We start from the raw sequence: 14,716 nt of genomic DNA on the forward strand, positions 1-14,716 counted from the left end.
AGGAAGGCTGTTAATATATAACTCCTGACCAACCCAAACTGGACTTGCTCGGACTTGAAATGTTCACCTTGATCTTTTGTGAGAGTGGGAAAGTTTGTAAGGGTGTGGTTGTTGCTGTGGGGTAATAATGGCACCAAGGCCGGGAGGAACTCTGGGACCTTTTGGTACCCCATCGGACCTGCCCTTCAGTTGAACAATAAGCTAGCAGCATTCCTGCCACTCCAGACGCTGCTGTGCGGAGAGCTCTGAAAGCGGCGGCATTGTGCCCCACCACCATTGTTAGGTCAGACAAAGCCCTTTATCAAAGGCACTGCTTCTGTGCACCAGGGTCAAAGCAGGCCACCGTACAACCCCACTGCCCCACTGCCCGGCAGAGCTTTAAAGGAATAGAGAGGGTAATGGCAGGTGAAGGGCACGTGATGTTATTCTTAGACGGGACAGGTAGAGCAAGGAAAGACTGGGTCAAGGATGAACGCAAAGATGAGATAAACCTCTCACTTACAATACAATTTAAAATTTTTGTTATTTTGTATATTATTTGTATTTCTAAAACAACTTTCAATATTTTAGTTTTTTCAGTTTTAGACACACAGATGTTAAGTTCTTTATCTACCTTTTATCTACACCTCATGATACTTTGCGCAAATTATGGGTTAAACAATTGGCAAAAGGTTTGCTCTATTTTTCAAAAACTGGATACATTGAGGTGACATTATTTTACTCACCCTTCAATTAGGGATGGGCGATATCTTATCGTTTGCGATATACCGGTAAAAATTCTCCCCACAATAAGAATTTAGTCTTCCCGCGATAATAATGATAAAGTCTAGTTGTTGACATATTTCTGTGTGGAGTGACATGCTCCATCTACAATCTGGAACAGCTTTGGTCAGGGCTGTACTACATGTACTACAGTAGCACGTGTGCGATACAGTTTTACATGTGTATGAGTCTGTTTACAAACCTGTTGTCCAACAAAGATATTATTTATTGACGTGTTTTTTCTCCATATTAACTTAAGTTAACATAACATAGTCGAGTGTTTGAAATAACTTATTTTTGTGGTCAGACGTGGTTTCATATCACAGAATAAGGCAGAAATCATACTATTTTATAGCATTATATACAGTGATGAAGGCTATGTAGATTAGCATTACATTATAAATATACTTTATTCTTATAAAAATACCCAATATCTTCAGGTTTCCTCAGTTAAAATTTCTCTATCTGCGTTTTATTCAGCTACAGCGATCACTGGATACCTTTGTCCATATTAGGGATTTCCTGGAGTGTTACTTCTACTATGCATATGTGGAGTTTCTGCGCAAGGGCGCCCTCCGGCTTCCAGTATTAATTGAACAATCATTACATTACGTGTGTACTAGTCTCAGCCTCAGACGTCACTCCCACGGAACGTTGGCCATACGTCTGATGCACATGGCAAAAAAAAGTGGAAACACTTCAGGAGTTTCGAAGTCGTCATCAGATTGGTTGAATTATACAGGATTTCTGGGAGACGTGTGTGTCGCATTCTATAACGTTCCACCTGGAACCAACGATGCTGTGACGCCAAACCCCCTCACGAAACAAGAAAGCCGTCGTGCTTACCACTGTGACGACGAGCGCTTATCAGGATCAACTAAACGCTGGATTTTCAAAAGTATGTGAAATATTTAAAGTTCGTGGCACATAATCTTTAAAATACGTCCGAGAGTTTTACACACCGGTCTGTTATTGTGGCAACATTTCCACGACTTGAAAATTGACGCTGAAACGAACTGTGATTGGTTGTTTGACGGTCAAACGGCCTTATGGGCAATGAAAGCTGCCATGGATTCCAGACCTTCAGCCGTCAGTCTGAAGGTCTATCTACACGAGACTATGTGTGTACTGCTCACAACACCCTATTTTGGGTAAAAATAGGAAAGATAATACTTTTCTCTAAAGAAACCGGATTCCCTAAATTATCGTCATTGATATCGTTATCACAATAAATATCAGAAATTATGGTGATACATTTTTAAGCCTATATCACCCATCCCTACCTTCAACCATCAATCATTAAAAGGAAATTTAAGTGTAAAAGCATTAACAATACTTTCAAAATACCATGAATAACTCCTAAAGATCCTCCTTCTATCTGCAGAAATATTACGGATGTGTTAAATATCATTATAGTAATATGTCTATATTTCATAACAATTACATTTCACAGCATCTGTGTGAAAACAAATCTGGAAAGATACATGAGGATTTCGGGAGAAAAATTAAAGATTCTTAGTGCATTCCAGGGAATTATTCATTGTTTGTCGTAAATTAAAATGGGAGAGCAGGCCACAAATGCACAGTATATGTCGTCTTTTTTCATTTACTTACAGCGCAATACAAAAGCAACATGAAAATAATTTAAGAGACCTAACTGCAAAGCTACCTGAAAAACTATGCACAAGTGCATTAAACTCAAACGATTGTCAAACCAAATGTTGATTTAATTTAGTTAATAGAAGTTAATTGATAAAGGAAATCTATTTATGGCATTATTTTTGACTGCATCCTCATCTTACAGCATTTTTACACAAGTGCCTAAAACTTTTAACAGTACTGGAGCTTTGCAGTTAAGTTTCTTGAAGCATCTTGGAGACGTTGCCACAGTTCTTCTGGATTTAGTCTGTCTCGGTTCGTTCTGTTTCTTCATGTCTCTCCAGACAGACTGGATGATGATCAGATCAGATCTCTGTGTGGAGCACTGGCTGTTGTCAGAAAAAAATCTCACTGGATTATTACAATTCATGGCAAAATGAATGTTTGGAAATGTTAACTGATATTTCCTTTTGACTCACTACAGCAAAAGAAAGAAATAACTGAATTAAAATATTTGATTCCAGACCTTCAGCCGTCAGTCTGAAGGTCTATCTACACGAGACTATGTGTGTACTGCTCACAACACCCTATTTTGGGTAAAAATAGGAAAGATAATACTTTTCTCTAAAGAAACCGGATTCCCTAAATTATCGTCATTGATATCGTTATCACAATAAATATCAGAAATTATGGTGATACATTTTTAAGCCTATATCACCCATCCCTACCTTCAACCATCAATCATTAAAAGGAAATTTAAGTGTAAAAGCATTAACAATACTTTCAAAATACCATGAATAACTCCTAAAGATCCTCCTTCTATCTGCAGAAATATTACGGATGTGTTAAATATCATTATAGTAATATGTCTATATTTCATAACAATTACATTTCACAGCATCTGTGTGAAAACAAATCTGGAAAGATACATGAGGATTTCGGGAGAAAAATTAAAGATTCTTAGTGCATTCCAGGGAATTATTCATTGTTTGTCGTAAATTAAAATGGGAGAGCAGGCCACAAATGCACAGTATATGTCGTCTTTTTTCATTTACTTACAGCGCAATACAAAAGCAACATGAAAATAATTTAAGAGACCTAACTGCAAAGCTACCTGAAAAACTATGCACAAGTGCATTAAACTCAAACGATTGTCAAACCAAATGTTGATTTAATTTAGTTAATAGAAGTTAATTGATAAAGGAAATCTATTTATGGCATTATTTTTGACTGCATCCTCATCTTACAGCATTTTTACACAAGTGCCTAAAACTTTTAACAGTACTGGAGCTTTGCAGTTAAGTTTCTTGAAGCATCTTGGAGATGTTGCCACAGTTCTTCTGGATTTAGTCTGTCTCGGTTCGTTCTGTTTCTTCATGTCTCTCCAGACAGACTGGATGATGATCAGATCAGATCTCTGTGTGGAGCACTGGCTGTTGTCAGAAAAAAATCTCACTGGATTATTACAATTCATGGCAAAATGAATGTTTGGAAATGTTAACTGATATTTCCTTTTGACTCACTACAGCAAAAGAAAGAAATAACTGAATTAAAATATTTTTAGCTGGTGAAAATACTAATGTTCTAATAATTTTGGCCACCACTATATATATTGTTGGTTATATCATGTCACAGTAATATTCCAAATGTAACGTTATTCTCCTGACGGAAAATAGAAATTGAATGAAATTGTATGTCAAAAAGACAGATAAGGATTATTTGTAGCACAATCTTATGATTTGAAATGATTTGTTGCAATCTTTTTGAGCAGAACTTCCTTAAACCGTAAGTGCCTCACATAATTTAAAAACACAGTAGGCTTGTTAGGAAAAAGGTGGATAGATAAGTTTGTAACGTGGTACTTTATGGTAATGGAAACACTAAGATATTACTATTCCATATTCCTACTATAAAAGTTGCAGAGAAATATGAAATGTTGTTGAAGTTCCCCAAATTTTGTGGTGCTGAGATAACCCGATTCAGCTTTTCAGAATTCTTTGATGAATAGAATGTTCAAAATAACACTATTTAAAATAGATTTTTTTGTAACAATGTGAACGTCTTTACTGTCAATTTAATGCGACTTTGCTGAAAGAGTCTTAATTATACTTCAAAGACATTTCTGATTGTTTAGATTTCATTCATTTTTGTACATTTTGTTCTGCCTTGTCACATGAAGGAAATCTTTTTAAACATGCAATATTTATTTTAAAAACTGTTGACTGATTCAATGGAAATTGATTTCCCCCACCCCACCTTAGTTATCACCTTAGATTTACTGTTTGTTTTGTCCTGAGACAGTGGTGATTTGATGAAGACTACACCCAGTGGGGGTCCTGACTCTCATGACCACAATTACAACCAACCACAATTACTGCAGAAATTCTTTTATTGTAATACTATATATCTCTTGTACTTTAACATTGTCTTATTGTATACCTTTTAACCTTTCTTCTGTAGAATCACTTGGTAATGATGAGATGCTCCACCTGGATCATGTGGTGAAAGAGAAGATAGGTTAGAAAGATGAGGAGAAAGAGAAACAAATAAATACAGCAGTAAAGTAAGGGCCAGAAGGACAGAAGTAGTTGGGACTCTTATTCTAGATGCCTTTTTAAATGTCTCCAAATCAGCCTTGAGTGCAGACTTTTTAAAAGTCTGTTAAGCACTTTGTGTTTCTTCCAGAACATGCAACATTTGCTGTAGCCTTATGTGACCTTATTTAGCATCCCTGGCCCTCGCTTGATGAGCAAATTGTCGTCTTTGTGGATTCTCCTTTCGTCATGATGAAACTGAGCACCCTGCTGCACCAAAGGTGATCTTAATGACACTAATCAGCTCCCTGTGCCAACACCGTTCTACTGGACCAATGACGTCTGTACGTGCTGGTGCCACCCTTCGTAAGTTCATCCACTAGTGAAAGAAGAGACTCCCGCGGGGTGAGAGGCAAACCCACTGTCGTAGGCTGGCAGAACAGCTCCTAAAATAGGCCGGGAATGAAAGGGAGGCAGCAGTTGTTTGGTCATTGTCCCACTTATAGCAGTGGTCTGCTGTGGCATGGCACTATGACATGCTTATGATGTGTGAGCCGTGTGTGTGGTGACGCACATGGAGTTTGGTGTCCATGCAGTGACGCAGATGGTCTTGTGCTGCCGTTCACTTTTTAGGATGGCTGGATCGGATCTCTTTGATTACATGAAGGTGGTTAATATAGAACACATCACTGACTCAAACTGGATGTGCTCATACTAAAAATTGTCATCTTTGTTTGCTTGTATGTGCATAGTAGTAGGGCTAACTACTTGTCGGCTTCCTATTTTGTCTTAGGTTGGAGAGATTTTTTTTTATCTTTGAGAACTACTTTCTTCACTCGAAGTCTATCTAGCTTTCTAACATAGTTGTTAGTCTTGAAAGTACCAGTAAGATATTACTACTAATAATAATATAATACATTGAGATGTTCATAAAAGAATCCTGAAAAAAATGCATCACGTTTTCCCCCAAAAAAGCAGCACTATTTTATGCTTTAATGATAGAGAAATATTTCTTAAGCACCAAATCATCAAATTAAAATGATTTCTGAAAGATCATGTGACAGTGAAGACTTTGCATCAGAGGAATAAATGAGCACGTTTACATGCACCACCAGTAAGCTGATAACTCACAAATATCAGCTTATTAAAATAACCAGTTTTCCCCGTTTACATGCACATCAGTAACCTGACAACGCAAGTAAGCTGCGCTTACATGACTTCATTAATAAATCAGGTTATTTTGCCTGTAGTGATGTCAAAATATAATCATTTGCGTATCTGACTCCGAGTATTCCATACATTTGTCAGTTGTGATGTTAAATTAAGCTTGCAACATGTCAACTTGCAACTTACAGCTCGTATATTATCCTCTCATGCAGTTATAAACGCAGCATTGTGACTGAACCACTTCTACTTCTGCTGCACGAGATGAGAACACATTTTTATCATTTTCTGAGTCATGAAAAAGTCTGCTTTTGTGATGCGTTTCCTTCTTTCTTTACTGCAAGACGTTTGCTCGGTCAAGATGCGCTTAAATCTGCACTAACGATGCGTTCCTGTCACGTATCACACATGCGCACTTCAATAAGCCGACAGAAAGCAGGTTATTGCGTTTACATGCCGTGCGAAATCGGAGTAAGAGGCAAAAAACTACCTGTTGCGACCGGTTTATGCTTACGCCGTTTATGACCTTACTCTGATAAAAGATAACGGGTTACCGCGTTTACATGACCAAGTGCATCGGCTTAAGAACATGCATGTAAATGCGCTCAATGACATATATTATTAAAATGCATATTTTATTTTTAAAAATATATTATAATATAAAACTGTTATTTTAAATTGTAATAATATTGCACATTTTTACTGTTTCTACTGTTTTCATAAATACAACCTTGATGGGTTTGAGACTTAATTCAAAACATTAAAAATCTTACAACCCCCTAAGCTTTTAAACAGTATATATTAGCAAGTATTGGAATACATTGTTTAGCATTCTTTCATGGCCAGGCCAGTACAAATGCTGGCAAGGCAAGTAAAAACCAGAACTGGCCAGCAGACAAAACTACTTTTTGTTGTGCCCTGGCCTGGATCAGATATTGGATTCTGTGAAGGTGGTTAATATGTAACATCAGGCTAACATAAACTGGACATTGTTAAACTTCTGAAACTGGTTACCTTGATTTGGATTGCTCTGTGTGTGTGTGTGAGCAGGAGGAGAGATTGTAACTTCTTTCTGTCTTAAGCCAAACTTGAAGATGACACCCATGTTGACTTCAGTACATGGGGTTGTTAATGGCATCTCTCCTGGTGAACTGAGGGTGTGGTTGTTGCTGTGGGGTAATGATGGCACCAAGGCCTGGGGGAACTCTGGGACCTTTGGTACCCCATCGGACCTGCCCTTCAGTTGAACAATAAACTAGCAGCATTCCTGCCGCTCCAGACGCCACTGTGCGGAGAGCTCTGAAAGCGGCGGCATTGTGCCCCACCACCATTGTTAGGTCAGACAAAGCCCGTTATCAAAGGCACTGCTTCTGTGCACCAGGGTCAAAGCAGGCCACCGTACAAACCCACTGCCCGGCAGAGCTTTAAAGGCATAGAGGGGGTAATGGCAGGTGAAGGGCATGTGATGTTATCCTTAGACGGGACAGGTAGGACAAGGTAAGACTGGGTCGAGGAAATTCAAGATAGTCATGTATCATCATGATTGGATGGTCCTGCCAGATTCCTTTTAAACAGAATTTTGTTTAAGAAAAACACTCTGCGTTCTGTCATAATTTACTCGCAAACAAACTTATAATACTTTATTCCATCTTTGAACACTAAAGGAAGATATTTTTAATGAAATCTACACATTTTCTGCCCTTCCATTCGAAGTCCGTTATACCAGAATTTCGTGAAAGAAATCCATATAGGCTTGTATTCACATATAAACATTGATCAGTGCACAAACATAGAGCACATCAAATATGGTAAATGGGAACTCAAAACATACTACTTTATTGTGCAAGAATAAACCTCGTTGCTGAAATGGACTTTCAATCAAATCTCTCAGGTTTCGTTAATATTTTTTATTGTGTTTTCGAAATGAGTATATGTCTTATGGGGTTGGATAGAATGACATGAAGTGATTTTCACAATTTTTGGGTGAGCTAACATTTATATCTTCTATAAATGGCACCATCATTAAACACTGAGTGGTAAGATGAATTTAATGGGAGTGATGGTATCTTACCTTCAATAGGTTCATGGGTTAATCCTGCCTCTCTCTTTTTCTCATTACAGACTAAAGACTGTCCCATGAAGCTCTTGCAGAGATGCCGGAAACCATGAGAGCCCTAGCACACAACCCTGTGGCACAACAAAAGGATCCTTTTTGTTTTAATGGAGTTCTATGCTTGTTTTTATTTGTTCATGTGCTGTCTCCAGAGCGAATCAATGCGTTCTGTCTTGTATGAGTTCAGTGCTTTATTGTGATTTTATTCGCTGCAAAAAAAGGGAGGTTCATCATATGAAGACACCATAATCCAAAAGTCTTGTTGGGGCAGGTGCATGCTGTTTACAAGCATCAGACGTATGTACAAATTGTATTTATTTCCCAGAAAGAGTTCAGGTGCAATTACAGATTTTAGTGTTTATGTTTACCGTTTGCTTAACAGAGAGAGCATATATTGGTACGGTGTAGACTGCCGATGGGATATGACTGTACAGCAGTAGTGTCTTTTTTACGAATGTCTGTCTCTGTTAGGTCCTCACTTAATGTTCCACGCACATCTTCAATTTTGGACCGTAGAAACCTCCTCCTTTGTACTATCAACACTGTTCTACAGTATCTGTGAGTGTCAGGCTAGTCATGGTTTTTCAGTCTGCTTTACCCCAGCAGGACCCCAGGTGTTTCTCGCGGTGCCTTCTCGGCATGTGGCACAGCCCAAACATAGGCTTTTCGTATCTCTTCCCGTACTAATTTTTGACCAGCATCTCCTTCGCTTTGCCAAGAGAGCTGTAGAGAGAGAGGGTGGAAGGAGTGGGGGCGCAGGAAAAGAGGAAGGGTCTATTCTGGGACTCCCCAGATGAAATCTGCTGCAGTTGCTAAAATGCCACTAGGATGAGCACAGAGTTGGTGATTTATATCATCTAAATAAATCTAAATTAGTTCTCCGGTTACGTTTTGGTACCCACAATAAATAAATTCTAAGTGCAGGGGCCCTTCTGCAACTTAGTGGGAACAAACAGCACAATACGAAGGTACAAAAGCCCAGTTCTGTCTGTATACATCATTATGCATGCTGTTAGAAGGGTATCCTTCAATCGACAACATAAGTCACAACATTTCATTAATATTTTATTTATAATTAATTCTATTTAATATTTTAGTATTACCAATCAGCTGCTCTTTTGTTCCATGACTCTCGTCTCTCAGTATTGCGTTTTTTTCAGGAAGTGGAGGTCCATGGTCCATAACTGTTTTCTGCATTTGTTCTGTAGTATTTTTTTTTTTATTTATTTTTTTTTCCAAAAGAGTAATATGCACACAACTCGGTATGCAGCTTCAGGTTAATTTGTCTTGGTTACATAAACAGCCTTAATTTTTGTTTTATTTTTATATTTCCCTTTTACTGCATATTGTTTTAACAGACAAAATCAAATGTAAAACGTTGCGACAGGAAAAAAAATTCAAAAATACTGTATTGTACAGTCTTCATTGTTATGCTGTCAATGGTACGAAAGTGAACTTTGTTGTCTGGTAAAAGGATCCATTCCTCGTGGAATTACCAAAGCAAGTCTTAACTAGCACAGATTGGCCATTACAGCCCAGCTGTGGTTTTGTGAAAAGGTTTTACCCAATGTCCAAAACTATCTAAGACCCAGATTGCCTCAATGTGATATAAAAAAAAGAAAGGTACAGAATATTTTTTTGGCTAATGTTAACATAGTATTTGTAGCTGTGAGACTGACCTTTAAGAATTACACAAACAAATTCTGTCATACATAAAAGCTTTAAATCAGCCAAATTGTTGAACTCCACATACATGCATTTAATATCAGCTTTTTGCTAATGAATTTGATCAAGCTGACTGCTTTTAGCCATGATTTTTATTGAATCGAACTTGATTCAAGTGATTACATAGAGTACAGATTTGCAGTGGTACAGCATTAATGTTTTTATTACCCCTTTTTTAATAGCTCAGATGATTTGTTCTTTTGGAATGTTTTTTTTTAAATGCAATTCTTTTATTCGGCACCATTTCAGAATCAAAAGTTTGTGCATCCTCTTGCCAGTTTTTGTCACACCTCTGTATGTTTTGGTGCACTTGTGTTCTGTTCGCTATTGTTTTTGAAGTCTGAGCTTGACATAAAGCAAAGTTCAGGTGTGGAGGTCAGTTCTTCAGATGACGTCTAAGAGGAAATATTAACAGGAAAAACATTTATGGTTGTGTACATACTGATGCTTTGATTTATTTTTTTCCTGCAGTTGATTGACATTTCCTTTTTTCTCTGGTGGGAAAAAGTGAGTGATGGCAGGCAAATCATTTGAGCATTGCTTAGTGTTTGTATTTATCTTTTCTTTTCTTTTTTTGCTTTCAATAGAGCTATTGCAATAAAAAAAAGTTCCTGTAACATGTTTCATTGTCATTTGTTTTCGTTATATATCTGTGAATGAATAAGAGCAGTCTAATGTCTTGCTTTGTATGTCCACCGTTGTTGAACTTTGATGTTTGCTTCAGAAAACAGATTCAGGGCAGTAACATCCAGTGACCCTTCTTTCTCACTACAGCTTCAGTGTAAACATGACATGGACATATTTGGCACGATTACTAGTAGAGACGTTGCCATTGTTTGTAATGATTTACTATGACATGACACAATAATATAAAATTCAAAGGCCCTCTCTTGTCCAACACAATATTTGAAGGCTCCCCTATATTCCTCTGCTATTGCATATGCTGAAAATTTTGCTTTGATTACAGGAATAAATTACATTTTAAAATGTATTCAAATAGAAAGCAGTTATTTTAAATTGTAAAAATATTTCACAATATTACTGCTTTTGCTGTTTGGAGCAAATAAATGCAGGCTTGGTGAGCAGAAGAGAATTCTTTAAAACAGTAAAAAAAAACAAAAAAACAGTTGACTGGTAGTGTATAGATATATAGCCATCCTGTGGCCCCCTTGGAAGCTTGCTGAGGCCCTCCAGTGGTTTCTGAACCCCTGGTTGAGAAGCCCTGATAGAGACCACAAACACTGATATGAAATAATGGAAGAACATGTTGAATTGCATGGCATATACAATCTTAGTGTTTGTATTTATCTTTTCTTTTCTTTTTTTGCTTTCAATAGAGCTATTGCAATAAAAAAAAGTTCCTGTAACATGTTTCATTGTCATTTGTTTTCGTTATATATCTGTGAATGAATAAGAGCAGTCTAATGTCTTGCTTTGTATGTCCACCGTTGTTGAACTTTGATGTTTGCTTCAGAAAACAGATTCAGGGCAGTAACATCCAGTGACCCTTCTTTCTCACTACAGCTTCAGTGTAAACATGACATGGACATATTTGGCACGATTACTAGTAGAGACGTTGCCATTGTTTGTAATGATTTACTATGACATGACACAATAATATAAAATTCAAAGGCCCTCTCTTGTCCAACACAATATTTGAAGGCTCCCCTATATTCCTCTGCTATTGCATATGCTGAAAATTTTGCTTTGATTACAGGAATAAATTACATTTTAAAATGTATTCAAATAGAAAGCAGTTATTTTAAATTGTAAAAATATTTCACAATATTACTGCTTTTGCTGTTTGGAGCAAATAAATGCAGGCTTGGTGAGCAGAAGAGAATTCTTTAAAACAGTAAAAAAAAACAGTTGACTGGTAGTGTATAGATATATAGCCATCCTGTGGCCCCCTTGGAAGCTTGCTGAGGCCCTCCAGTGGTTTCTGGACCCCTGGTTGAGAAGCCCTGATAGAGACCACAAACACTGATATGAAATAATGGAAGAACATGTTGAATTGCATGGCATATACAATAAACACCAAAGAGTTCATGCGTTTTCTTGCCATTGCCAAGTCTGTTCAACAGACTTCTGTGTAATTTCCTCTGAATCACAACATTCGATACTGTAATATTTCCAGCAGGCCAAATGACATTTAAATGCAGAGAAACCAGAGCACATGTATATTAAAAACCAAACCCGTTCAGTTATAGGGACTGATCAGACATAAAAACTGACAAATAAACTGAAGGGCAATACTACTGTCTATTAAAAGACAAAAGTCCATTGTGAAAACGGTAACTGTTGCACAAAGATTTGCAAGTTTTTCACCTTCATGGACTTCAGTCTACATCTGATTAAAAAAAATGACAAGCACAAACATGTATGCGTCACTGGGTGCACACCATAACACCCCTAACCCCCCACCCTCCCCCAGCACGCTCATGTCAGTAAGTAGCTTGGGGAAATCAAAGCGGATAACTGACCATTGCAAGTTAACTTTTCAAGGGGGTCGACTTCTTTCGCAGAATCTCAGAGCTTATTTGCCCATGAGCATGTAGTAAGACACTTAAACCAGGAAACTATTATCTCCTTAGGGGCCTCAAACCACTACAGAGATCTACTCGCATGTATCTAGGGAGTGATACCATCCTTCTACACACAGTGACCATGTACTGAACTGTTGTTGTTCCTCTATAATGATGCACTTAATTTGATTTTCAGTATTTAAATATAAGTAGTTTTGGCACTGCTCGCTAATGTACAGAATCAATCCCCTATATGCTGTGTCTGATACCTTGCACCTTCACTGGCAGCAGCACACATTGGTATCATTTGATGTGAAATGTCAGGTCCAAATATCACAGTTGAACCTAATGTCATCATGTAAGATCCTTTGCTGAAGGCTAACTGAATACAAAGAAAAGGAAATGTTTAATTTCCGTTTTAGTGTCCAGGCAGACTGCAGATCCAGGTGACGAGAAGTGATTGGGAGTCATTGAATCATGGACTCAATCAATTAGTTCAAAAACACTGACTCATTGAGGAGCAAACCACCATGATTGCATCCGAATATAACGATATAGTATGTGAGTAATATGTCAGAGTTGACTATTCATAAAACAGAAGGCAAAAGCACCCAGTTGACCTAGTATTTCTGCCATGATTCTGAATAGTGCATTCGTGAGGCTACTGGAGAAGGGTTGTGAATGGCAATGAAGTGACTCAACTGATACTGTAACCCAGCGGATACTTTGATATCAATTTGATGTCAATTCTTAGTTGATAGGCTACTTAATCAAGATGCTGTAACATAATTTTAAATTCAGCTTGAATGGCAATTTCTTCAAATGGTAATAGGAAAATAGAAAGTTAATTCCTATTATATACACACACACACACACACACACACAGTTAGGTGTATATATACAAACCCAATTCCAAAAAAGTTGGGACACTGTACAAATTGCTCACTAATGCTTTCTTTTTTTCTCAGAATGTACCAAACTGTTGATTTGGTCACTCTGAATGTTCCTGCTATCTCTCTGATAGATTTGTTTTGATTTTGAAGCCTAACAGTTATCTGTTTCACTGGTATGGAGAGTTCCTTTGACCACACGATGTGGGTTCACAGCAACAGCTTCCAAATGCAAATGGCACACTTAGAATCAATTTTGATGAGTTAGGATGAATCCTCCTCTGATAGACGTTTCTGCGTCATTAGGAGCTGAGGTTTCTCCCTGCAGCTCATTTGATTTCAGTAGCTTGTACAGTATGTGCACAAATGAATGTGCGATTAGGGCTTAGGTTGCATGTGGATCATGAGCTCAGGGGCAACATGTGAACGTTTACGCCAAATTCCAGCTCTCAGGAGATGTAGTACTTGCCACAAGGTGCTCATGTTTCAAAACAGACATAAGCAGCGATTCCTTTTTAAAGCTCATTAAGCAAAAGGTTATTCCCTAAATCATGCATGTCATCCGATATACCCCTAAGGGGCAAACTACCTGGAAATACAGATTTGATGTGTCTCATTCCTTGAACCATTCCATAGATGCAAACTTAATCCAAAATCAAAGTTAATCCAAAATCAGATTGTATGGTTATCATCAACTAGAATGGCTTAATTTAAGGTATGAATATGCAGGTTGTTTATGCCTACTATATATTTTGGATACATATTTATGACAGTTAACCATTAGTATATGTCTATAAAAGTTGCCATCTGTCTATTATCGTCCATGAATGTTAAAAACAAAGAAAACAATCTTTTCATAATAGCCTGACTCATTCAGAGCCTGACTGAACGATTCAGTTGCACAAGTAGTGAACAATGAACTTTCGGATCAAGCTTTATTCATTCAGAACCAGTGTTGACCCTTGTTTTGGTTCCATCTAGGAATAAGACCACTTAAGTAATTTTTGTAAAGAGCTTGGTCGTTGCCCCTTGGCCTTGTTGTTGGCTGGAACAAATACCATTATCCCAGTGGCAATGGGGTCACTGTCATCTGCTCACTGATCCTATTGAGAGCTTAGCTCTTGCCAAATATCAACACTCAGTTTGTCAACTGGATCTTATATGGACTATTTAGGTCCTAATAACCTCTCCTAAGCTCAAAGCTTAGTCATTAACCAATATATCACAGGATAACAAGCACATTGTTAGAATCAGAAAGAGCAGGAAGGAGGGAAGGAGAGTGATACACTAACAGGAAAAATACAACACAAACCAGATTTATTTGAATGGATTTTACATCCACTTACCATCATGTTGTGATTGAATCATCATGTATTACTACACAACAAAACAGTGGCTGTAAAT

General features: G+C 37.6%; 1 protein-coding gene across 1 annotated transcript in view; it reads left to right on the forward strand.

Annotated features, from left to right (window-relative positions):
* LOC107596473 (insulin receptor substrate 2-B) overlaps window positions 1–10,099 on the forward strand; it is a 39,314-nt gene extending 29,215 nt beyond the window's left edge. Inside the window, exon 2 of the mRNA XM_016287219.1 lies at window positions 8,181–10,099. Within this exon, the coding sequence (XP_016142705.1) occupies window positions 8,181–8,185 (5 nt within the window). The 3' untranslated portion in view covers window positions 8,186–10,099. The remainder of the gene's footprint in view (window positions 1–8,180) is intronic.
* The last annotated feature ends 4,617 nt before the right edge of the window (window positions 10,100–14,716 follow it).

This window comes from Sinocyclocheilus grahami, unplaced genomic scaffold (assembly GCF_001515645.1).
Source record: "Sinocyclocheilus grahami isolate Dianchi unplaced genomic scaffold, SAMN03320097.WGS_v1.1 scaffold219.1, whole genome shotgun sequence".
NCBI lineage: Eukaryota > Metazoa > Chordata > Actinopteri > Cypriniformes > Cyprinidae > Sinocyclocheilus > Sinocyclocheilus grahami.